The sequence below is a fragment of the Hippichthys cyanospilos genome, chromosome 20 (assembly GCF_059441005.1).
Source record: "Hippichthys cyanospilos isolate Australia breed blue-spotted pipefish chromosome 20, RoL_Hcya_1.0, whole genome shotgun sequence".
In the NCBI taxonomy this organism is placed as follows: Eukaryota; Metazoa; Chordata; class Actinopteri; order Syngnathiformes; family Syngnathidae; genus Hippichthys; species Hippichthys cyanospilos.
In genome coordinates this window covers 6,287,511-6,311,260 of record NC_142388.1, presented here as the reverse complement: position 1 = coordinate 6,311,260, position 23,750 = coordinate 6,287,511, and the positions used below count along the sequence as shown (strand labels likewise).

General features: G+C 43.0%; 4 protein-coding genes and 1 long non-coding RNA gene across 8 annotated transcripts; 3 read left to right on the top strand and 2 right to left on the bottom strand.

Annotated features, from left to right (window-relative positions):
• The first annotated feature begins 118 nt into the window (after nt 1–118).
• lrp11 (low density lipoprotein receptor-related protein 11) lies at nt 119–6,737 on the top strand. The gene is made up of 9 exons (XM_088403438.1): nt 119–890; nt 1,377–1,534; nt 1,747–1,888; nt 1,985–2,110; nt 2,645–2,842; nt 4,023–4,190; nt 4,337–4,393; nt 5,169–5,258; nt 5,337–6,737. The coding sequence occupies exons 1-9, from the start codon at nt 305–307 to the stop codon at nt 5,489–5,491; spliced, it is 1,680 nt and encodes a 559-aa protein (XP_088259564.1). The 5' UTR covers nt 119–304; the 3' UTR covers nt 5,492–6,737.
• On the bottom strand, nt 6,661–11,897 carry pcmt1 (protein-L-isoaspartate (D-aspartate) O-methyltransferase). Of its 3 annotated transcripts, none has more exons than XR_015863808.1 (8): nt 11,517–11,870; nt 9,453–9,557; nt 9,331–9,362; nt 8,866–8,970; nt 8,642–8,762; nt 8,173–8,258; nt 7,801–8,030; nt 6,661–7,396 (listed from the first exon to the last, which is right to left on the bottom strand). XR_015863808.1 is itself a non-coding variant. In XM_088403440.1 (8 exons), exons 1-8 carry the CDS (start codon nt 11,692–11,694, stop codon nt 7,384–7,386), a joined length of 810 nt encoding a protein of 269 aa, XP_088259566.1. In that variant the 5' UTR covers nt 11,695–11,897; the 3' UTR covers nt 6,661–7,383. The 3 variants fall into 3 exon arrangements, 2 of the variants coding, with proteins under 2 accessions (XP_088259566.1, XP_088259567.1); XM_088403440.1 differs by having other exon boundaries at nt 7,861–8,030; nt 11,517–11,897; XM_088403441.1 differs by having other exon boundaries at nt 6,661–8,030; nt 11,517–11,874.
• Nucleotides 11,105–15,090, top strand: nup43 (nucleoporin 43). The gene is made up of 8 exons (XM_088403439.1): nt 11,105–12,215; nt 12,443–12,562; nt 13,053–13,130; nt 13,438–13,600; nt 13,686–13,821; nt 13,899–14,050; nt 14,125–14,241; nt 14,664–15,090. Exons 1-8 carry the CDS (start codon nt 12,096–12,098, stop codon nt 14,891–14,893), a joined length of 1,116 nt encoding a protein of 371 aa, XP_088259565.1. The 5' UTR covers nt 11,105–12,095; the 3' UTR covers nt 14,894–15,090.
• LOC148407101 (uncharacterized) lies at nt 13,577–23,602 on the bottom strand. Of its 2 annotated transcripts, none has more exons than XR_015863810.1 (3): nt 17,753–23,283; nt 17,372–17,478; nt 13,577–13,819 (listed from the first exon to the last, which is right to left on the bottom strand). It is a non-coding gene; the product is annotated as an uncharacterized LOC148407101 (long non-coding RNA). The 2 variants fall into 2 exon arrangements; XR_015863809.1 differs by lacking the exon at nt 17,753–23,283 and adding an exon at nt 23,320–23,602 and having other exon boundaries at nt 13,580–13,819.
• lats1 (large tumor suppressor kinase 1) lies at nt 15,573–23,013 on the top strand. Its single transcript, XM_088403437.1, has 8 exons — nt 15,573–15,714; nt 16,165–16,664; nt 17,318–17,435; nt 17,742–19,168; nt 20,221–20,803; nt 20,901–21,083; nt 21,443–21,549; nt 21,617–23,013. Exons 2-8 carry the CDS (start codon nt 16,326–16,328, stop codon nt 22,124–22,126), a joined length of 3,267 nt encoding a protein of 1,088 aa, XP_088259563.1. The 5' UTR covers nt 15,573–15,714; nt 16,165–16,325; the 3' UTR covers nt 22,127–23,013.
• Nucleotides 23,603–23,750: the final 148 nt, after the last annotated feature.

The following is a 23,750-nucleotide window of genomic DNA, read 5'->3' as shown; positions in this document are numbered from 1 at the left end:
TACATACATGAGCGTGTTTATATGCACATATAAACAAACTATATACTTATGCATACGTAAGTGCATGTATGGATGTATTACGTAAACGTGCATGCACGCCGTCACTATAACGACGGTGTATTGGAGCATCGTCACAGGCTGGGCGAACAACCCCTCCCCCACGCAGCTTGCGCACAGGAGTCAGACACGACCAAGCGTTGTAGGTGGATGCGTTTTTTCCTCATCAAGCCGACTAGTCATCGTGTGTAGTGCGCGTCCCGATGCGCCTCGCATCAGCAAGGGGCTCGAGGAGTAAGCAAACAACATGGCCGTGATGCAGCATCACCGCACACCGAGGCTCGCCTCGGCCGCCCCGCTAGCGCTGCTGCCGCTGCTGCTGCTGCTTCTGCGCGTCTTGCCTCCGATCCACGCTCGCACGTCGGCCATATCGGACTTAAAGTCCAAAATATCGGGAGTGGAGGAGCTGCTGGAGGAGTTCCGCAAGCAGCTCCAGCAGGACCAGACGTACCGGCCGAGCGAGGTGGCCGACTCGTGCGTCAGCGATTTCAGCTCGGCCCGGGAGAGCATCATCCGGGCCAAGGCCTCCATCGAGCAGGGGGCCGCCTTCCTCATGGCCCCGGATCGCGTGTACACCTGGAGGGACTGCGTGCACGCCTGCTGCGCGCAGCCTCACTGCACCGTGGCGGTGGTCCAGGAGGAGCCGAGGCAGGCCGGGGACAGCCTCAACTGCTACCTGTTCAACTGCACCTACAGGAGCCAAAATGTCTGCTCCTTCGCTCCGCAGCCGGGCTTCGCCTCGCACAGCCGGCCGCTCAACGTCACGCTTGGACGACTTCTGCAGGACACCTCGGGCAAAGGGAGGAGGCCCGGGGAGCCGGATGACGCGCAAGGTGGGACCCGGTGCTCGCTTGCAAAAGTAAATAAACCCAGGGGCCAAAAATGCAATTGTCTCTTTGTGCTCGCCTATTTATATTGTCCACTGTAGTGGACGCTTAAGAAAAAGAGCGTTTATGTGTATTCTAAGGCGTTTTTTTTTTCACAAAAGACCATTCATGTTAAGGCTTTTCTTTAAAAAAAAACGGCCATGTACATAGTTGTATAAGTGTATATAGTTGCATATATGTATAAGTTACCAAGATATGACCTTAATTATAGATTTGTAACTGCCATATTTGACTATTTATTAACAAGTGCTAACTGCAGTGTCAAGATTACACTGATTGGCGTGTTAATTATTGACCAAACCAGGTTGAACTTGTGGCTGTAAACAATGTTTTGTTTTCAAATAGTTTAATATGTTAGTACTGTATTTTGAATCAGTGAACCAAAACTACATCAGTTCTCGTATTTGTTGAAATAATTATTTTGTATTGCAGAAATTGACGAGCCCCCTCGCTGCGATGCCGGACAGGATGTCGTCATCCAGCTGCCCACTGATTGGGCAGTTTTGGACGGTCGCGACAGTGTGGACGACCACGGGATTAATCATTATGACTGGACTCTGGTCAAAGGTGACACAGACATCACCATGAAGGTCAGCGACTCTTCAGTTACCATCAATTACTGCATGTCATCCATTTAACATTGGATCATTGACGTCTATAGCCGTCGACGGCAGTGAATGAGTGAATCCAAACAGGAGCTGTACAATGCTTAAAATTGAAGAAAACACTCCCAGTTTTGTTTGCAGTTTGCAGTGATTGAAGCAAATCCGACTTTGCATTTGTGCGTGTGTGTGTTTTGTAGGCAACTCACCCAGGTTTACTCAAGATCACTGGTCTGCAGGAAGGGGTCTACACTTTCCAGATGACTGTTACCGACACATCCGGTCAGAAGACGTCAGACAACGTGTCTGTCACTGTGTTGGCGCCAAAACATCAAGCAGAAGGCAATGACACCACAACATTATATTCACACTGAATGACTCACTCATTCATCTGTCAAATTGAACGTCTGTGTGTGTGTGTGTGTGTGTGTTTGGCAGTGTGTACTGGGCACTGCTCAAACTACCAGTTCAAGTGTGACGACGGCTGCTGTATTGACATCACCTTCGCATGTGATGGGAAACAACATTGTCCCGATAGATCAGATGAAGACTTCTGTCCAAATTGTAAGAGGATTGTAAAAAAAAAAAAAAAAGAAGTGTTCCCTCACTACATCACTGAGCGGTTACCCTGCTATTTAAAAAAATATTATTATTTTTTTAATTGAAAGAAAATCAACCTCAAATATAGGTATTTTTATTTATTACGATTAATTTATTGCAGGTTTTCCATGAAAAAAAATGCAGTTTTATGTATTTTTAAACAATTAAGCTCTACTACATAAATTTTCAGTTTACCTCACTAATTTGCTTGCTAAAAAACATTTTTATTCATTTATAAAGAACAAAAGCAAAAAAAAAATAAACGTCTAATTTATTGATATACATTTATGACCAGAATTTTATTGTAAGTCAACCTCACTATTTTTTATCTTCTTCCTCCTGTTTTGTTTTTTAAATCAATAGAAATAAGTGGGACGCGGGAGTGGTTTTAGAAACTTAACCCCCCATATAAATGAGGGAACCCTGAATTCTCAAATGAAAAAAAAATAAAAAAATCACATGAAATCTGGGCTCTCACCTTTTGAATCCTCCGCCTAGTCGACAACAGCAGGAAGTCAGTGACCCACGCTGAAGATCTGCCCGACCATCAGCTTCCCGTGACGCACACTGAAGAGTCTGCGGGCAATTCGGTGCTCCAAACCGGACCCGGGAAGACAGATGACAACGGTAGAGCTTCACAGGAGAGGAGCGGCATCACAATTCCTCCTAACCCACGACAGGATTCCAACAATCCAGGTAGTTTCACAAAATAAACAGGCATTAGCTTACATCACTAGCTAAATTTATTCCTGGTAAATCATTGCTGAAAAAATTGAAAAAAAAAAATCAGTAATATAGTCTTCACATAAAGGAATAATATTCCTTATAAATAGTAAGATGTGCAATTCATTTCAAGTTGTAGCCATTTACAATAACTGGTACCTGATAGAAAAAAATGATTTTTAGAAAATTATTGCGACAAATACTAATAACATTCATACAATCTTTATATGCAGTTCTAGGGGGGAAAAAAACCTTCAAAAAACATCAATTTTTTTGAAGAGATGACGAATAAGTTATGGATATAATAATACACAAAAGAGTATGATTATATTGCACTGAGGGTTTTTGTTTTGGCGCGCACGGAGGCAGATGGAGCCACCGTAGGCAGCCGTTGAGTCACGGCACCGAGCGCTTCAATACTGGCGGGGCCACAATCCATTTTACATTCCATGGGAAAAAAAAAGAGACTTGCTGGACCCCGGAACAAAAGCGTCTCTGTCCTCTCTGCCATCCGATCTCTGAATTACAACCAAAAAAAGATTCTAGTGGTGGGCCTTCCGTTTTTTGTTGTTTTTTTTTTTTTCAATGAAGTGCATTTGACACAATCAAAAATGCTATTAAAACAATGCTATTGTTTTTGGGTGCATTACAGCATTCTAATAAAGTATTGCCTTGAGATACAAGTTGAATTCATTCCCTGACCATATTGGTTACTCAAGACCCAGCCTGTCCCCCATAAACAAACTCAAAGTTTGCTTTTTAATAAAGAAAACATCACCGAATGATATAGTTCTTTGTAAAATGAGTTATACTAAAATAAAATGTAACGGATTCAACAGAATGTCCATCATCATCACATTTATTTTACTGTTCCTTCCGGAGGCCACCAGGAGGCAGTATAAAAGTGTAGAATAGGATAGTTATTTTTCTTCTTATGCAGGTGTGTCAAACATAAAACCCGCGGGCCGCTTCTGGCCCACAAACGTCTTAAATGCAACCCGTATAAAAATGAGTAAATATGATTAACAGTAATGTTAATGTTTCAGGATTAATGGTGACAAAAGTGGAAGTTTTGTTTTAAGTTTACATTGTAATTTTTGAAATGTGCTTAATGTCTTTTAATGGTGTCTTGTCTGGCTGTTTGTCCCCGTAGACCCATGTTCTACCGCTCCAGTTGTCGGACCTTGTAAAGGCACCTTTGCACGTTGGTACTATGACCATGAAGCAGGAGAATGCAAACACTTCCTATATGGTGGTTGCCAGGGCAACCATAACAACTTTCTCCAGGAATCAGACTGCGTCAGTGAATGTATACAGAAAAGTGAGATTTTTTTTTTTTTTTTTTTTTTAAGATGGCTTCATTATTTTTAATCATATTTGTGATGTTTACATGAGTTTGTATGCATGTACGTGTGTGGACATATGTATGCAGTTTTCATTTATTTATTTATTTTCTCTGTTGTGCAGGTCCAGGTTTTAAACCAGCTACTGTGGCTCCTCCTATCACCAAGCAGACTGAAATAGGTAATAAATATTTGGGCTTAAAGGGACACTGTGTAAAATCTGACAGGTTTTCATTTCGGACAGCAGGAGGTGCTGCATTTACCTTTGTTTGTAGCTATAACAAAAAACGTCAAACAGTGCCACTCCCCCCATGTAATATAATTTAATAATAACTAGACCTATATTTATATTTAAAACATACGGTTGGTCATTAAGAACACTTTTATTTGCAAGTTTTTGAAATAATTATACTTTTTTTTTTTAAATGAAATACAGTCTAAATCTTACACAGTGTCCCTTTAACAATAGCGATAGTAATATTTGGCATGATGCATATATACATGGATACGTATACAGTATATGATTATATTTTGTTTGAAGTAATTGACAAAAATACGTTTGGCCTAAAACAGGTCATGTTTTTAGATTTTTCAAAAAACAACCTACTTAAATCTTTTTTTCCATCTTCAAGTTTGTAGTTAATGATAATCAAAATCATTTGTTGGCTGTTATTATTATTTGTATTGCTCTTCATTAGCCAAGTGCTAACTAGCTTGTCTCAGCAGCCTGCTATAAATTAACCCTGAACTTCAGGTATTGTAACTTTGAAAGGAATTAATTGTAGAAGAAGAATCGATGAATATTTCGATTTTTGAACTGACACGCCCGATTTTGAGAAAATGCATCGCATATCTCTCGATCTGTCTGATTAAACTGGTGGGCCATTTGATGAAGTTAATATATTAAATATCTAATTGAATTTTTCTAATCTAATTTATGATTGTACTCTTTGAAGGTGCTCCTAGAGTGTCACAGATCCAAGAGAGTGGCACCACAGTCTCCAAACAGTATCCACTAAAGGCAGGCCACCCAATCCCCCAATCCGGTCAGAGCCGAGCGCCACATCCGACGTATTTGATGTCTCATTTTCACGTCTCACCTGCGCGCTCGTCTCCTCCGCCAGGTGCCATCCTCCCATTGGCGCTGGGCCTAATCATCACCGCCCTGCTGCTTCTCATGATCGCCTGTCGCCTGAGACTCGTTCGCCACAAGCTGAAGAAAGCGCGGCCCCTCACCACCGAGGAGTCCGACTACCTCATCAACGGCATGTACCTGTAGCCACAAACTGAATTTCTTGACAATTCTAAACTGGGGGGGAAAGAGGGTGGAGCCACCACAGCCCCACCTTTTGGACCTTTTAAATTTTCCCTGTAGCCTAACGTCATTAACTACAGTAGTTTCAGGTGAGTTTGGAAACATCCCATTTCGCTCTGCCGCTTGCTTCGACGCTGAAAGTGCCCTGCTGCTGAAGCCGATGACATCATGGATAAAAGTTATTGGGACGTCTAGCGTTTGGTTGGGCATGAACATTTTCCCACAACAAAATTGTCTAAGCATGCCTCATCGGGATTTTATTTTGGTTATTTAATGTATCCCAAAGCTTGACATTAGAAACGTTCTATTTTCGATCATAAAAAAATCCAGTACATTATGATTAGACATGATTTCCTCTAAAAGAATCAAAGATATATTTTTTATTCATTGTTTATATTTTACGCGTTTCATGTTCTAAAATGTTGTGCGCCATTATAGTGCTCTCAATACATGAAACTGATCGAAATGTAAATATGCTGAGGATTCTTACACTAAGCCATAGTAGCAGTCATATACTGTAGTAGCCCTTGTCCTGCTCTGCAGTGCACCCTTGCAAAGCTTCATGTATTATATTGAGTGTGCTGTATGTCATTGGGATTAAAGTTTATTATATAAAATGCTTATTCTAATGATTACAATTGCATTATCAATTGAACCAGTCACTCAAAAGATTGTTAATATTAAGATCCGTAATGAATTTATCTAATTATTGTATTTGCCCTGACTTCATTAAATTCTGGGTATTTTTTAGTTTGGCAAAGAGCTTTGCTACGGCTCGCTACATTAGCGTCTTAGCTGCGAGCTGTCGCAGCTGGATGCTTTGCATTTATGCGGCAGCCTAAACTCGAGCTGATTTTGTGCTACCTTTATCAAAAATGCCATCAGGACGTTTTTTGTTGTTGAAAGTTTGAAATTTGAAGTTGAAAATGTATTTTCCATAGTAAAGTGGATAGAATGTAATTTGATGCTGGTCACTCTTAGGTGGACATGTTTTTCTCCGTGAACTTTGATTGGACTAACTTGGAATGATGGAATAGCAAAAATGCCTACCAGACTGAAAAGCAAAGACAATTTTTTGGTGATAAAGTAGATGGGAATTATGTCACATTTCAATATCCAATCCAGACACAAAACATAAGCAACTTTTTATTTTCATTTGCCATTCCAGAATTTATGACAGTTCACTCAAAATAAAATGTGCTATAAGGTTGTTTTTTCCCCCTCCCCTTTGACGACATTCGTTTGCTTCATGACAGCTTGTTTTGGCAAAGCAGTGACTAAAAAAAAAAAAAAAAAAAAAAAAAATCACCAGAGGGGCCTGCAGTTGTTTTTTTTTTTCCAAAAGCGCATTTTGCCATGCACGTGTGGGTGTTTAACGGCCCGTTCTCTTTGGATGAAAAGCAATGCCGACTGCAGCGTATTATGGTCTTGAGTGCTGCACATCAGATGGCATTTGTGAGTTTTATCAGTTGCTAATACTGCAATCAGTTAGGGGAACGCCTTAAGCTCAGCGGAGAAATGAAAAGCTAACTGAGCCACACACTTCAGCTGTGCGAATAACCTAAGAAGCTTAGGCGTTCATTCAAGTCCAGCAATCTTCTCTTCTACAGAAATATAATACTAAGTACTGTATATATGGCTGACTGCATTCAAATGAAAATGTAATTCGGGGAATCAAAAAAAGGGTACAGCTTAAAACAGGTTTTCTTCACAGTTCAGTGATACTCTATAGTTAATAAAGGTAAATCAGCGGTGCTGTTATGCTTTTGGAACAAAATTTCAAGGACTGCTCGACCCAGTCTGTGTTTCGGTCCAGGTTTGATATCAAAAAGGTGGATTATGGACTTTCTTCCTGTTCAGAGTTCATCCCTGCAGGAAACACAAGTTGTGTGCGTTAGAGAAGGCGGAAGATAAAGGGCCAAAATAACACTCCGTTTGAATATAAAAACGTATAAAACACACACAATCCAACTCTCCGGTGTTTGTCCACGTCTCACCGAGCAAACAAAAGATACTTGCCACGTTCCGGATTATTATGCGCATTAATCTTGGGGTCATGCTCATTAAACCCAAACACAAGCATTCACAGTGTTGTTGCTTCTTCAAGTTAGTGTAGCAGCTTTGATTCAGCCGCCCATGTGACTACGTTATCAAAAAAGGAGGGCGTTAACGTGCAGCTACTTTGGCGTGGTATGGAAGATGCAAAATGTGTCAGCAAGCGGCAAAATGCAGCCTCGCGATCCGTTGCCTGCTCCAAGCCACGCCCATTTCACCTTTTCCGCTGTGAGGAGAGATTGGGATGAGGGAGTGGGGGAGAAGGGAGTCACTTCCACCTGGACCACTGCTTGTCTTTGTCCGTTAAAGGCACATATATCACTCCCATCAGTTGCTTCATTTTGGTGCTGCCGTCTTCCAGTTTGTCGTATTGCTCCAACATCTGGTTCCCCCCTGCCGGGCCCACGGGCAGAATGAGGCGGCCGCCGGGCTTCAACTGGTCCAGGAGCTGTGACACATCAGGCGTACAGAGCGGATTAGCGATAAGGGAGGGGAAAAGGGTTGACCGAGACGGGTAAGTGGCCGAAATAGGTCGGGTTGCTGGGACTTGGATGTTACGCTGTAATCCAGACTGCCCACTCTTGACTCACAGCTTGGGGGACCGTCGCCGCCGCCGCTCCAACATGGATGGCGTCATAAGGCGCCTCGTCTGGGTAGCCTAATCGTCCGTCTCCAACTGAAAACGCAGATGGGGCCATTTAGACCGTATATGCGTCGTCTTTATTCCTTTCAGCGCACGTAGCTAATAAATGAAACGTTTCTGTTTACTTGGCCTACTCGGTGCATAACCATTCCTTCTCAGCAAACTAAAAGACCTGGATAAGGTTAACAAGGTTTCGAGCCTTTTTCGTTCTGCATCGGCGGGGCAAGAAATCAACATTGGAACATGGTTAAAAGCTAAAAAAAAGTTGACTTATCATGTTACCTATAATTTATATTCCATAAATGTAATATTTATCAGAATACCAGTGGGCCCGAAGGGAACATATTAATCCAAAGAAAACTTTGGGTTTGACAGCCCCTTTAAATCCTCCAAAAAAGCCTAACAAAACGGCTTACCTTTGAGCATAACTCTTCCTGACGCGATGAAACTGGGGTCGTCTTTGTCCACATTTTTTTTAGCGTCCTCAACCAGTTCTTTGATGTGGTCGATGCCGACCACTTTCCCTTCGGGTCCCACCTGTAAATAATAGAATGGAATGCTGCTCACTCTTGCCACAATTACAAGACTGCATTGCATTGTGATGCACCCGAAGATTTTTTACGCCTCATGCATGGCTCACCATTCGTGCAAAGCAAACAGACAGGATTCCACTGCCGGAGCCCACGTCCAGCGCCTTGGCGCCCTCGTAGAGCTGGTCGTGTAGAAGCTCCAGGGCATAAGCGTGCTGAGTGGGCAAACGCAGACAATAATGACTCAATTTGTCCTAAAATGTTCATGTTATCATAATAATTACTATAGCTGACACTAGGGATGGATGTTTGACTAGATTTGCTTAATCAAGAATAACAAGTATAGAATTGCTTTAGTTTAGGGTTTAGCGTTTTAGGGTGCAATTTTTACCCAATTTTCCCTTAGGTTGTTTGTTACAAATTTCCTTGTGTGATTTATTTCAGTAGATAAGGTCGGTCCAGATGGAGGACAAAAAAAATCTGTCATATTAAACAGATGTATTTACTATTCACATTTTGTTGGGTAAGTGATTATGTTGTCGATAGACACACATTTGTCTGGAATGAATTCATACCATATGTGGTGCGCTGATGGTTGCTTGGAAGCCTTTAGGTTAAAAGAAAAGCATGGATTTGGTTAGTATATTTATTTCACTGATTGGAATTTCGGATCGTTCCTATACTCCGGAAAACATACCTATTGACTGTGGCGAGTCCATGTAAGGGTTACACTTGGAGAAATGAGCTCGGTCTGTGGCCAGCATGACTTCATAGACTTTCTCGGACTTGATAATGCCATTTTCTGTTAAAACACAAATCAACAATAAATAACATTCCATTCAAGCAGAAAATTGCTGACTAGAAGGAATGTAATATTAAGACAATGCAATTCTTTACATATTATGCCACTTAACATTTACAGAGAGAAATAGATATCAACATTCAATCCCAAAGTGTTTATTTTTCATCAAATATTAAGGTAAAAGATGGTCCGGGAATAGTTGGCTTCGAATACATTAATACAATCATTATAAAAATCTAGAAATTATTAGGTAAATAATAAATCGCTAAAAACAAAGACGACATTAAAAAATATCCCATAACAACTGTATTGTAAAAACTGTCAGATCAAGACTAAAAATGTCCACAAAAGGCCTGTAAAATGCAAATAAAGAAAATATGAGCAAAAAATAATTATGTTAAAGTCTTGAGCATAACCCCGTCTTAACAGGTTGCAACCAGTTGGTGCCAAATGCACAGGAAGCCAACAACAGTTGGCGCTGCTCTCGTTACACTGACACACACAGCTAGTCCTACACATGCATTTAGAAATTTACCATCCGAGCAGTCGGATAGACAAATATGGCAAACAATTACATCCAATGATATTATATTTCCTACATGCTGACACCATGCACTTGTCATGCAAATTAAAGCCAACATTGACTCTTATATAAACTATGCTGATAGTACAATAAGCCATAACAGACTGCATGCACACAGCATTTTGTGTTTGGTATTAAGCTGGCATGTGAACGTCCAGTTGGAATGCAAAGGCATAGTGACAGCATGGGAAATGAGTTCAAACTCAAATCTGATGTGACACTTAAACATAGCAGAGCTGCTGCACCAACTTACTAAAATAAAAACATGCCATTTCAACCTTGAAAAGTACTACCTAGCTAACTATTGAATATCCTATGTCTAAAATCCCTGGTTAACTTTAACAACAGATTATTATTTTAGTTACGAGGGTAACATTCAAGTCGCAAGTAACAGATTGACAATAGCAACTGTGAAAGCCACCTGACCTTTCTGGAGAAGTTTATTGTGTTACCATGCATGAGGTTCATTCAGTAATAGCATTATTTTTTAAGAAGGCAGAATATGGGAAAATTTCATCTGCCCAGGGAAAGAGAAAATGGTCTACATATTCTGGTTTAAGTCAGCCATTTCCGATTTAGATAGCATATCGTTGAAAAGGCTGGTTATGGAGAGCTGGGAGATTGGTTAGAAAGCAAAAACTTTTGGGCAGGTGTGAAAGCTGCAAATTTGTTGTTAAAATGTACCTTTCATCACCTAGTTTGTTTGAAAAGAAATGCATTCTTCTCTTGGATTTTAAGGGTGCGGAGAAACAATTAGGGAGAGTGCTTACCCTCTCCTAAAATGGTCTAGAAACGCCCATGCACATGGCACTTTTCGTGACATTTTTGTTTGGTGGTGTACTATGAAACGTTCCTCCAGTTTAAGTTTGAAAACGCTGCAATACAAAACATGGCGTGCAAAAAAATGCGCCAACTAGCCATCCTCATTGCAATGCAGACTGCAAAAGCACACACTGCACATGTTTTCAGCTGTCAGTGTCATTCAGGCAGAAGTCAAGTGGACGCTGCATTGATAGCATCAGTGAATGTGGGCAGATTGCCTGGCTGGCTGGCAGTGCCTCCTCCAACGTCCCCAAATGACGCACATAAAGCTAACGAGCTAAGCTAACCAAGCGAATAAAACTCAAAAGAACACACGATGACCTTGAATGGACATTCTCGTGCCTGTGCCCTGCACCCCGGGCGCGTGCGCATGCATGCAAGAGGACTGGAGCATGGTTTGTGGAAAGGGGTGGAGAGAGGTAACGACAACATGCCATTTAGCTTAGCAACAAGCTAGCCCCCACTCGTGAGTGCAAGCTCCAAAACTAAAGCGGTTGCATTTCCATTCGCCTTTGCCGCAGCTCGCTGCTGCCGTCCCGAGCATGCAGACTTACTGCGCAGGTTGTTGACGAGTTCTGCGTGGCTAGCTCCTCCGGATTTCCACGCCATTATTAGGCAGACTTTGCGGACTAAGTAGACAGCAGCCGTCAGTGCCGCGCCTGCGCCAACTGTTTTGCCGAGGAAGCTGGCAACCTCCAAAGCAGACGGAGCAGTGGATACGTCACCAGACATGCACGATTAATCTAACGCGGGGTGACTTGTCCTTGACGCAATATGATGCACAATTGGGGTTCGATTCGTGCGCAATAACTGTTGTAATGTATTCCCCTTTCACGTGGTTATTTCTACGTCGCTTGCTCTTTGGATTATGAGCTTTACAGCTGTAGTGGCGATTGTGACCACTAGAGAGCGCGCGTCTTCGAGCGACAGGAGGTTTGTCCTAAAGAGTATTCCGTAGTGTGACGTTGTGGCGCGGTTTTTTTTTGTTTGTTTTTTTTTTCACTCAAACTTTATTTAACAAACTCCAATTTTACGTTGAGTGGCGCGGTTGAGAAAGCTAGCGTGTTTGCCATTAGCGGCTAAAGCTAGCTTCAATAAAAGTATTGAACCAAAATCAAAACTATTCTGCTCTAATGGAAAGTATTAATGCGAAATACGTGTCTCAGAAAATCAGTAAAGCACGATGGCGCCCGGTATCGCTTTCGTCTCTGCAGCTGCCAGAAATCTTTGCGACTGGTTCTTGGGATAATCAGGTTAGTGTGTTCATTTCTTATGATCTGATGTGATACGAACAGAGACGATACGTTGCATGCGTTTTATTTTTCTCATTAACAGCTATGTCACGAACACACGTGCATTTAACGTCACTCATCTAATCATGCTGCAATTGCAGTTGTTAAATCCCACAGAATTCAGTTCTTAAAAACATACATTCGATCAACTCAAATTCTGCAGTCTGAAAATGACACTCTCATTATAGGACAACACAGTGTCCATTTGGTCCATTGGAAATAATGGCGTTTCTTTGGAAGAAGGATTCGATGGAGACCCAAAGCTGCTGTGCGAACATAAGCATGAGGGAGATGTTCTCGATCTTCAAGTAAGTCACTCATTCACCATGAAGTTATGGAGCCACTCAGTATGATTAGGAATTTGCATCATATCAGTGCCCATACTGTACGTCTGTAGCCCTACTGTAACTTGTAAAAGTGCTCCGATACTACCTCACCGATACCACTCCATAAACCCTACATCTACCTTCTAGATAGCATGCATGCTAGCTGTGTAAGTGTATTAATGGTGAACACAGACAACAGCCCTTATAGTCAATTGATTGTTAATAGACTTTTAGAAAAAGCATACAGTTGGGTGTTAAAATTTCAATAATGATAAGTTGTTCATGTAAATATTTCTATATGTAGAGCTGCATGAAACATTAAAATCAAGATGTTTGTGTTTTTGAACAATATTTCGCTCGCTATAAAACAAATGTTCATCAAAATCAGTCTGAAATCATGTCTTATTTGAAATATTCTAACTGCATTGTATTGTGCAAATATTTCTGTATGGGCCAATTTTGTCTTGTACAGTTTCTGGACCAAGACAGAATCATCACAGCATCATCAACTGGAGGTGTTACCATATTCCGCTACAAACAGAACAATCAGGTAAATAATGCAAGGTAAAACATGATCCCTTCCAGTTGCTTTTTGACCCCATACTATGATTTACATATTGAATTACCATTGGAAAGAATCCAAGTAGAAGTAATGTTAAAGTCTCACTATCATATCTTAATCCTCCTCTTAAAAATATTTATTAACTGACCTTTAAAATGGAAGAAATTGTGGTTTGCAGAATTAAACTCTTTATCCAAGTAAATCTCACTGGATGTTGCATTTCAAAGCAAAGGTGTCAACACAGTAGTCTACTGCCAGCGTGAGTCACATCTGTTTTGTTTGTTTTGCACTGCAGGCACTATCCGTTTCACACCAGTGGGCAGGAGCGCATCATTATCCCAGTGGCAATGCCCCATGTACTGGTGTGGTGTGCAGTAGCTCTGAAATTGTTAGCGTTGGTGAAGATGGCCGGATCATTGTCTACAGAGCTGACCAGGAAGGAGTCATTCGGATCATAGGTAAGCTTTAGAATACAGCTAATGCTCTGCATGTGACCATTTTAGCTTTAGATTGGGAGAAAGCTGTTTTGGCTTCATTTTGTAGAGAATGCAGACAGCAGCACAATTCATGCAGTGGCTTACCTGAGAACAACTGAGATCCTGACTGTGAATTCCATCGGCCAAATCAAGATTTGGGATTTCAGGCAACAGAGCAAGTCCCCATCGCTGATTCTTTCCCTGTAGGATCCCACAAGTCAAAAATGCAGCATCAATTTATTTTTCAATCACTGATACAGTTACAAAATTGTCATTTCAGGTCAGGCAATCGAGTCCCCTTGCACTGTGTGGACAGACATCCAAACCAGCAGCACATTGTGGCCACAGGAGGTCAAGATGGAATGCTCTGTGTTTGGGATGTGAGGCAAAGCAGCACGCCGTTCTCACTCATGGAGGCGCACTCGGCTGAAGGTAGGGTTTTTTTTTTCTTTCTATTTTTGACAGACACCTCGAATTTCAAATGTACGCATGGTGTGTTTCTGCAGTTTGGGAAGTCCACTTCCATCCAATGAACCCGGACCATCTGTTCACATGCTCAGAGGATGGGTCCCTGTTGCACTGGGAGACGTCTTCACCTTCTGACATGCCATCCTTCTCGCAAGGTAAGAGCTTTAGAAAATTACATTACTCTTAACTAAATCGATGCCAGTTAAAAATGATTATTGACATCTATAGCCGCCAATAGCAATGAATCAGTTAACCAAGGCCGCTTGTCTATAGCTTTTATACCATGACAGGCTAAAAGAATCCTGTCGCAGGCTATGATGCAAATCTTTTTTAATAGAAAAATGTAATCATTATTCTACACATTTTACAGCATTGGAAAATGTTAAGAATATTGGTGAGATGTCTGTAAACCGTACATATTAGAGCAAAAAATAGATTCCCCCAATTATTTCCATTTTAACACAATTTTGGAAACACTCCAAAGAGCCACTAGGGTGGCGCTAAAGAGCCGCATGCGACTATAAAGGTTGCCGATCACTGGTCTATACTGAGTGGCCTTTTGAATTTGTTTTCCCAGGTAGTAGAAACAATAGCATGGTGTCCCGCAGTGCGATGGCTCCCGCTGGAGGCAACCAGTCCCTCGTTAACGCGTGGCTCAACGGAGACTCAAGTAAAGGTCGTCTGGAGACGACTCACATGCTGCCCAGCCAAACTCTTTCCGTAAACAGTTTGGACGTGCTTGGACAGTGTCTCGTGTGCGGGACTGATGGGGAGGCCATTTTTGTTAACAGACAAGTTCCAGTTTAAAGACTTTGCAAATGTTTTTTTTTACATGTGAAGTTCCAGTCACACAATGTTGATTTAGCATCGCAATGCATGTTTACATGCATAATTCTGGTATGCTAGTTAATCAACTCTTTGTATTTGTCATTCACAGTGAATATTGTCCCCTTTTGTATAAATGTCAATTAAATCGTTTTTGAGAGAAATAAGTTTGTTTTCTTTGTGAGCAGTACAGTGTGGATGTCAGCTGGGCATTTTTACTTTTACACTGATTGAATGAGTATATTTTTAAAATTTAAGGAAAAATCATTACTTACACTACTATTGCTTATGTTAAAAGTATAATTACTTTTACCACCTCTGATTAAAGTACTAACAGTGTAGTCATGAAAAAGTGCCAAAAAATGCGAAAATAATCCACATCCGGGTAGTTTATAGTTTTTTAAATCCATCTCACTGTTTGGTTCTGGTTAGACTTTCAAAATAAGAAAGTTGTACAACGAAGGGTCAAAGTAACTTATTTGTAATTAGGTTATCTGCTTTCAAACGATTGGGTAATTGTATATTTTATGTAAATAAATCAACTGTCATGCTGAATTGTTGCTCCAAATTTCATTTACTACCCTTTTATTTATACAATAACCGGAAGTACTCTTCTGTCACTTCATACAACTTGTTCGCTGTAGTTGTCATTCTGCTATCCCAGGAATTCAACCCCACACGCTATCGGCTAGTTCGCCACAATAAGAACACTTTGTTCAAACCCCATTAACGCGTTAACGATACTGGATCGTAAGTTGTCAACAATAGAACGCTATTTCGCAAAGTCGCAGATACGAACACAGGTAAGCTGTCAAACGCGACCAGCCAAGCGTTTTGGTGCAATTAGTGTTTGTGCGCGCTAACATGCTAACTACCCCGCAAGCCGTTGTTGCGTTAGCTTAGCAGCAACACATACATAGGCCGCGATGCTAGGGATACTGTTTGTTCGATTAAATAAGTACTTTAACCGATTTTGTGGTATTTTGTGTTCGACGGATGACTCACTATGAATGTGACCATTTTTTGAACATCTTCTTTATGCCAGATCATGAGCGTAGTGGCACTATTCCAATGACGCCAACACAGGGTCAGGGTCTTATTTTGTGATAAACATCGTACCCTTTTTTAAATATATATGTATAATGTGCCTTCTATTGAAACACTAAACAGTCAACATTCAATTGCCCACCTAATGAACGCTGTTATTGTGCTCTCTGCATCCCCTTTGTCCAACCTGTTGGACCACTTGACAGATGTTCTGAATGCCTCATCACGGACGGTACACTCATGTCGGCGATATCCAAATGTGAGATCGGTCTTTGAAAAGACCCCCGCCCCCAAGAGCCTTGGCTGCGTCCTTGACCTGGGTTACACCCTCTTCATCACTCATCATCGTCTCTGTACATGCTCTTACATGAAGAGAGGGGAGAAACCAGAGGGCTACAGGCAGATGAGACCCAAAACGTTCCCTGCCAGCAACTACAGCGGCAACAGCCAACACATGCTGCAGGAAATCCGGAACAGTTTACGCAACCTGTCGAAGCCCTCCGACCCACCTAAAGTGGACTTTAGTGGCAAAATGCTCCCAGAGGACATAAGGCAACAGGGGCGCAGCTTTAACCCCAAGAACCCTCACCATAAGGCCTTGCAGGAGATCCGCGAGTCCCTGATGCCTTTTGCCAACGAGGCCAGCACATCAGTGGAGCTCAACAAACACATGTCCGCAGAGTCTCCATTTGCTGGGTTTGAGGAGGTATGCACAGCATGTTCCTCTGCACATAACTCTGTAATTCATCATCACAAGGTGCATCTTGTTTGTGGAATAGCTATTTGAAAACTGTCCGGAATGCCCGGTGGAATGACAAGTATGAAGGCAACATCCAGTATTATCAGTTGTTTCTTGTTTTTGATGATCAGTGTAAAATTCCAGTAAGGAACAGCGGAAGCAAGGAAAAGTAACAAGTGAAATAACCAAATAAATCAGTCAGGGGTTGATGGCCATCAGTTCGTGACCTCAAGCTGAAGTGTGCTTGGATCCAAAACACACTAAAAAGTCAATGTGTTGAGTGGCTTTGCTCAAAAAAAAAAAGTTTAGGAGTAATCATATAAAGTTCTGGACTTACTGTAAATGCACGTGAAATGCAGGTGAAATGTTTTGACCTAACTGTAACTCACTCACTGACAGTGCTTTAAAAAAAAAAAAAAAGCTCTTGTGGCCTAACAATTTGTAATGTTTCAGGGGCAACGTTTTTTCTCACTTTTTTTAAAATAAATAAGATCACAAATTAAAAATGGGGTTTTACAATTAATATTTATAGGTGCTAAGCAAAGGAATATGAATTTGAGAATGAGGCAAACACTTTTAAATGTTTTTTTTTTTTTTTTTTTTTTTTTTAATATGTACAGACTACTGGCCGCAGTGTGGGAACAGCTATCGAATACATGTCGAAAGTGACTTACCAGGACTCGATGAGGGAACAGATGGTCTCTACCAATCCAAGCGCTGCATGCCTCAAAGCCCCAGGTAAGTCAACACTCAACTGGGACTTACAATATGTCAGACTTCCCTGCCATTGGGAAAAAAAATATATATTAAAGGCATCACAGTGTAATATAATACAGTGTTATCATCTTCTGTAACTCAGTGGTTCTCAAATTGGGGTAGGAGTGCCTTTGTTTGTTTCTGCAGGTAGCAGCAAATCTAATTCACGGCACGCATGCAGGGCTTTGCATTAGTTAGCGGTTACCTGACCGAAAAATATATTTCACCGGTGGTACAGTATTGGGAAAAGGTTGAGAACTATCGCTGTAACCCATTTGTTGTCTGCAGGTGCGACTCACATTCAGCAGTCCCTCCTGAGGAGGCCCAGCTGGAAAGGCTCAAAGGAGTCCCTGGCTCCTCGCCATGCCATGATGTACCACTCAGATAGTTCTGGCCCCCCTCCTCCCGCCTTCTCGCAGGGTCATGCCGGCAACAGCCAGAGAGTCAACGCTCCCCTGCCGCCTCAGGTGCGCAGCGTCACGCCCCCACCGAACCGCGGACCAATGCCATCGGCCTCTTCCTGGGACAGCAACCCGTCGACCAAGCGCTACTCCGGCAACATGGATTATCTTGTGCCTCGCATCTCCCCGGTGCCTCAGGGGGCCTGGGCCGACGGCTATTCCACTGCATCACCTCAGAGCCAGCGTGGGATCAGCCCGGTGCCTGTGGGCCACCAGCCCATCATCATGCAAAGCTCAGGAACAAGTAAGTTCAGCTTCCAGTCAGGCTGGTCTCAGAATGGCTCACCTCAGGCTGATTACATGGCGGGAGGCAGCAGGCAGCCTCCTCCTCCGTACCCGCTCAATCAGAGCAGCCGGCACAGTCCCACTGACCAGCAGATGCAGGCCGGGGGCCCCGCTTCTTCTCCGTCGTACGTCAATGGCGGGAACATCCCTCAATCCATGATGGTTCCCAATCGGAACAGCCACAACCTTGATATGTACAACATAGGGCCTCCCCATTCCTGGTCTCAAAGCGCCCTCGCCCCCAACCAGGCCTCGTCCTCATCTGGCAGTAGCATCAACCAGGATGCCTCGCCATCATGGCAGCACAGCATGCTAGCGCGCTCCAATTCCTTCAACAGCAGAGCAGCCCATCCCGCCAGCTCGCAGCCGTCCGCCACCACCGTCACGGCTATCACGCAAGCTCCCATCCTGCAGCCCGTCAAAAGCATGAGAGTCCAGAAACCCGAACTGCACACGGCCGTGGCTCCCACACACCCTCCGTGGATGCAACAGACCGCTCCCGCTGCCCCCGCTTACCCGGAGCCCCCAGCCCCTGTCCCTCAGATTCCCGTCGTAGCCGAGGTACCCAGCTACCAGGGCCCCCCTCCGCCTTACCCCAAGCACCTCCTCCAACAGCAAGCCGCGCCATCACCCCCGGCGTACGACCAAGGAGCGAGTAAGCACGGCGCAAACAGGGAGGAGCTTGGGGAAGACGAAAGCGCTCTCGGGGACAGCGGCCCTCGGGAGAGGGTTGCAGAAAGTTCGGAAAGTAACGCGGCCACGGAAAAGGAGAAAAAGCAGATCACCACATCGCCTGTTCCCTTGCGGCGCAACAAGAAGGACGAAGAGCGGAGGGGGGAGTCGGGCCGTGTGGCTTTGTACTCCCCGCAGGCCTTCAAGTTTTTCATGGAGCAACATGTGGAGAACATCCTGAAGAACCATCAGCAGCGTATCCGCAGGAGGAAACAGCTGGAGAGTGAGATGCAGAGGGTGAGAAACGGAATCGGCGTTACACAAGCAGTTTGTTGAAAATGAATCATCTTTCCTGCTCCTATTCAACACTTTCCAGTCTTTTGACTTCCTGTGTGGTCTTTTTCACGCTGTTCTCTTTTTCTCGACCCTTCTTTTCTCTTCTTGCTGTCACTAACAGCTGAGCTGAGAGGTAAAAGTATCTGCGGCATGTTTGCTTTGCATGCGTCTACCATTTGTGTTCTTCCTTTTATCGATTGCTGTTGTTTTAGGGCTGCAACAATTCACAAAGTTTTGGGTCTCTAAACTCTAAACCAATTAGTAGTCGATTTGCACCTGTTTAATTTAAAATGGTCCAAATCTTGATTTCAATCTTTCAACAGTAATTATTTTCTGAAATCTGTAGTAGCTAGCTGTCAGTGGCAGTGAATTAATTAGCTTATTTGTGTTTCACTGCTGACAGATTATTAGTAGCCAAGGTGGTCAATAGGAAATATTTGGAGACAATATTCATTTTCAGTAAGAGGAATAATAATGTTGTCAAAATTTTGAATAGTACAAATGTCAACACAACACAACACAAATTTATGTTTGTTTTTCAAAATTGTAGTTTTCTTTTTTGTTGTTGTTTTAAATAAATTATGACAAAATAGCAAGGCGTTCCCAGGCATAGCAGCATGTTTTAGTTATCCAAGTTATTAAAAGCTCTCTTAAGATTTTAAGGTTTCAAAATGTTTTGCCAGATTTAAAGATAAGTTTTTGGATATAGGACATTCCTAGCATTATGACTCTGAAGCTCCAAAATAACTCAAGTTAAAATTGATATATATATGCTGATGCTGTTATTCTTCAAAATGACAAGATTCGACACTGATAATCGGTCTAACAATACTAACGTATAATGCAAAATGCCAATTGATCTGCTAGACTACTTGCATATGCTAGACTTGGCACTTGTTGAGGCTGATTATTTATTGTCTGTTTTTTTTCCCCCCACATTTCTAAGTGACTGCATGCGTGTTAACGTTTGATCATTATGGCTGCTCGCTCACTCTTGCCTATTGGCTCCTTAGGTGGGCTTGTCGTCAGATGCCCAGGAGCAGATGCGTATGATGCTCTGCCAGAAGGAGTCCAACTACATCCGGCTAAAGCGGGCCAAGATGGACAAGTCCATGTTCAAACGAATCAAGACCCTGGGCATCGGGGCCTTCGGGGAGGTGTGCTTGGCCAGGAAAGAGGACACGGGAGCGCTTTACGCCATGAAGACCCTCCGCAAGAAAGACGTACTGCTCAGGAACCAAGTGGCTCACGTCAAAGCCGAAAGGGACATCCTGGCCGAGGCCGACAACGAGTGGGTGGTGCGTCTCTACTATTCTTTTCAGGACCGGGACAACTTGTACTTCGTCATGGAATACATCCCCGGCGGGGACATGATGAGCCTTCTCATCCGGCTCGGCATCTTCAAGGAGGAGCTGGCTCAGTTCTACATCGCCGAGCTCACCTGCGCCGTGGAGAGCGTCCACAAAATGGGCTTCATCCACCGCGACATCAAGCCGGACAACATCCTCATCGACCGAGACGGACACATCAAGCTGACCGACTTTGGGCTCTGCACTGGATTCCGCTGGACTCATGACTCCAAGTATTACCAGAGTGGTGAGTAGGAGAACTCTTCTCTCAAAGGGGGTGTGCACGCTTATGCAACGACTTAACGTCAGCATTTTGTTGACAACTTTTGCATAATTGATGGCAGGGGACCACGTAAGGCAGGATAGCATGGACTTCAGCAAGGAATGGGAGGACCCGACCAACTGTCGCTGCACGGACCGGCTGAAGCCTCTGGAGAGGCGAAAGGCCCGACAGCACCAACGCTGCTTGGCCCACTCGCTGGTGGGGACACCCAACTACATCGCGCCCGAAGTTCTGCTCAGGACAGGTACACCGTGCCCCTCTGCTTGCGTGACTAAACTATGTTTAATGGAGTGCTGCAGTGAATAATCGACAACTTATCGATCACATCAGTCAATAACCTTTTTCTTGGACATTCTGGACGAAATAAAATATCGCAAAGTCGTGTCGAGCTAACGGGTTGGTATGTGCAAAATTTTAGCACATTGCAACTCAATGTAAATGTATAATCCTTAATGAACCATAAAGAGCAATTTTGGGGGAATAATGTGAATTTTTGGAACGAGAAAAATAGAATTTCAGCCTTCGCACAACAATGGCCAATTTCAGGTGTTATTCTGGCAACATTACAGTTGTTTTCTGATGAATTTCTGCGTTGTCATGTAGGATACACCCAACTGTGCGATTGGTGGAGCGTGGGCGTCATTTTGTACGAAATGGTGGTCGGACAGCCTCCCTTTTTAGCAACCACGCCCCTGGAGACGCAGATAAAGGTATGTGGACAATAGGTGTGGAGTACATATACTGTCCCCGGTGGTCTAATGCGGTACATCTGCTCAGGTGATTAACTGGAAAAGCACCCTGCACATCCCCCCGCCCGCCAAACTCAGCCCGGAGGCGTCGGACCTCATCGTGAAGCTGTGCCGCGGCCCCGAGGACCGCCTCGGCAGGAACGGCGCAGACGAAATCAAAGCCCACCCTTTTTTCAAGTCCATCGACTTCTCCAGCGACCTGCGGCAGCAAGCGGCGCCGTACGTGCCCACCATTGCCCATTCCACGGACACGTCCAACTTCGACCCCGTGGACCCGGAGAAGCTGTGGAGCGGCGACAGCGACGGCGAGGATGACCTCGGCGACACGGGCTGCTGGTTCCGGAACGGCAAGCACCCCGAGCACGCCTTCTACGAGTTCACCTTCCGCCGCTTCTTTGACGACAACGGCCACCCGTACAGCTGCCCCAAGCCCATCGCGTACGAGGGACTTAACGAGGACGAGGCGGATTCCGAGGGCCCCGAACGGGAGGCCCCGGGCGGCTCGCTGTCTCAGGGCCGAGATCTCGTCTACGTGTAGCGTTTCTGGACCGTAGGACTGCGTGCGTAATATAAACTGCTCACGTACTTCATTGTAGTCTAATTGGAAGATAAGCGAAAGCTTTTCCAAATTGAATCATGCTGGTTACTGTACACCCATATGACCTAATTTGGCATAAACTGCCCTGATTTTTTTGTATTGGCTCCTTAAATGCTTAATTTATTGACAAAATCCCAACTGATGCTTTTCACTTATTGTGGGTACTTTAATTGAATCTTTATTAATTTATATTTTGACTGTCGCGACCGGGACCTTAGTGACGTGACTGGTAGATAATTAAGTATTGATTGTTCCATTTATTCATTGCGGTGCCTTTTTTTTTTTTTTCACCAAATAAAACAGTTCATTATCAGACTGGCATTATGTGTTTGTAGGCATAGACCATTGATTGAACTACAGTAGCTTTTGTTTTATTTTTCTAATTTATACCCATATTTATAAATGAAGTTGTACACAGTTGATGTAAATATTTCTTTTCCCTGTCACTGATTTTTTTTTTTTCCTCCCTAAGGGCAGGCCCTCTTTAATGTCCACTGCTGCTGCCTTTTAGTGTTGATAGTTCTACTTTATGCTCGTCTCATCCAAAGCACTAAATACGAGCATTTAGACACTTAGATAACACTTTTTTTTACATCAAAGAAAAATCATTTTACTGACAGTTATGTGGACTGACAATTCCATAACCATCCCTCTGTATACTTAGTGCTTACAATAAACTCTGAATGTAGTTTATAGACTTACTGGTGACCTGCACTGGCTTTGTGTTGTCACACAAGAATGCCAATTGTAATTTTGTGTGTACACTATTGCTCGAGAGGTTACACGTTGGGGAAGAGGGTGATCAATAAAGAATGTCAGGAATGAAACATGCTTCTCATATGTGGATACGTTACATTGTATTGTGAGTGTCAAAATCGTAAAGTAAAACATTTTCAGACACAAAATGATCAACAGTCATTTCATCAAGAGTTGTAATTGGAAAAGCCAATGTTGTCATAGCGACAAATAATGTTTATTGTACATTAATGGAGAGTTAAATTGTGCTATGCTCCGGAACACTGTCACCGTCACTTTACTAACCGAAGAGCTAATATTTTAATTAGCATTTCTCTCACACGGGTGTGCGGAGAAATTAACAACTGGTTAATTAAACCAACAATAAAATGACTCACCCTTTGAAGAAGCTTGACAGGAAGGGAGGAGACTCACCTCATGGCTTTGAATATGTAGAACTATTGAACTTTATATATTTTTAATCAAAACAGTTACCTGTTTTGGTGTCTATTATAACGTAGTATCGTTGTGTGCGACGCCTAATTGCGAAAATTTGGTCGAACGCGACACGTTCCTGAAGTTACTTGTACATCGCGTATTTATCCGAAGGTTTGCTGTTTTGTTTTAACGGTTTAGTATGGCAAACTAAGCACAGTACAATCTCATTCAAACGTACTGACTGGATCGATTGGTCGTTATTATCTTGAAGAACGATATGTGCGTGTTCCGACGATCCTGGTGTATCACTTCTTCTTCGTTGGTTTAACTCAGTCACTTCTTCTTGTTTGTGATTTGGTCGAGCAGCTTATAATCACTAATGTTTATATTG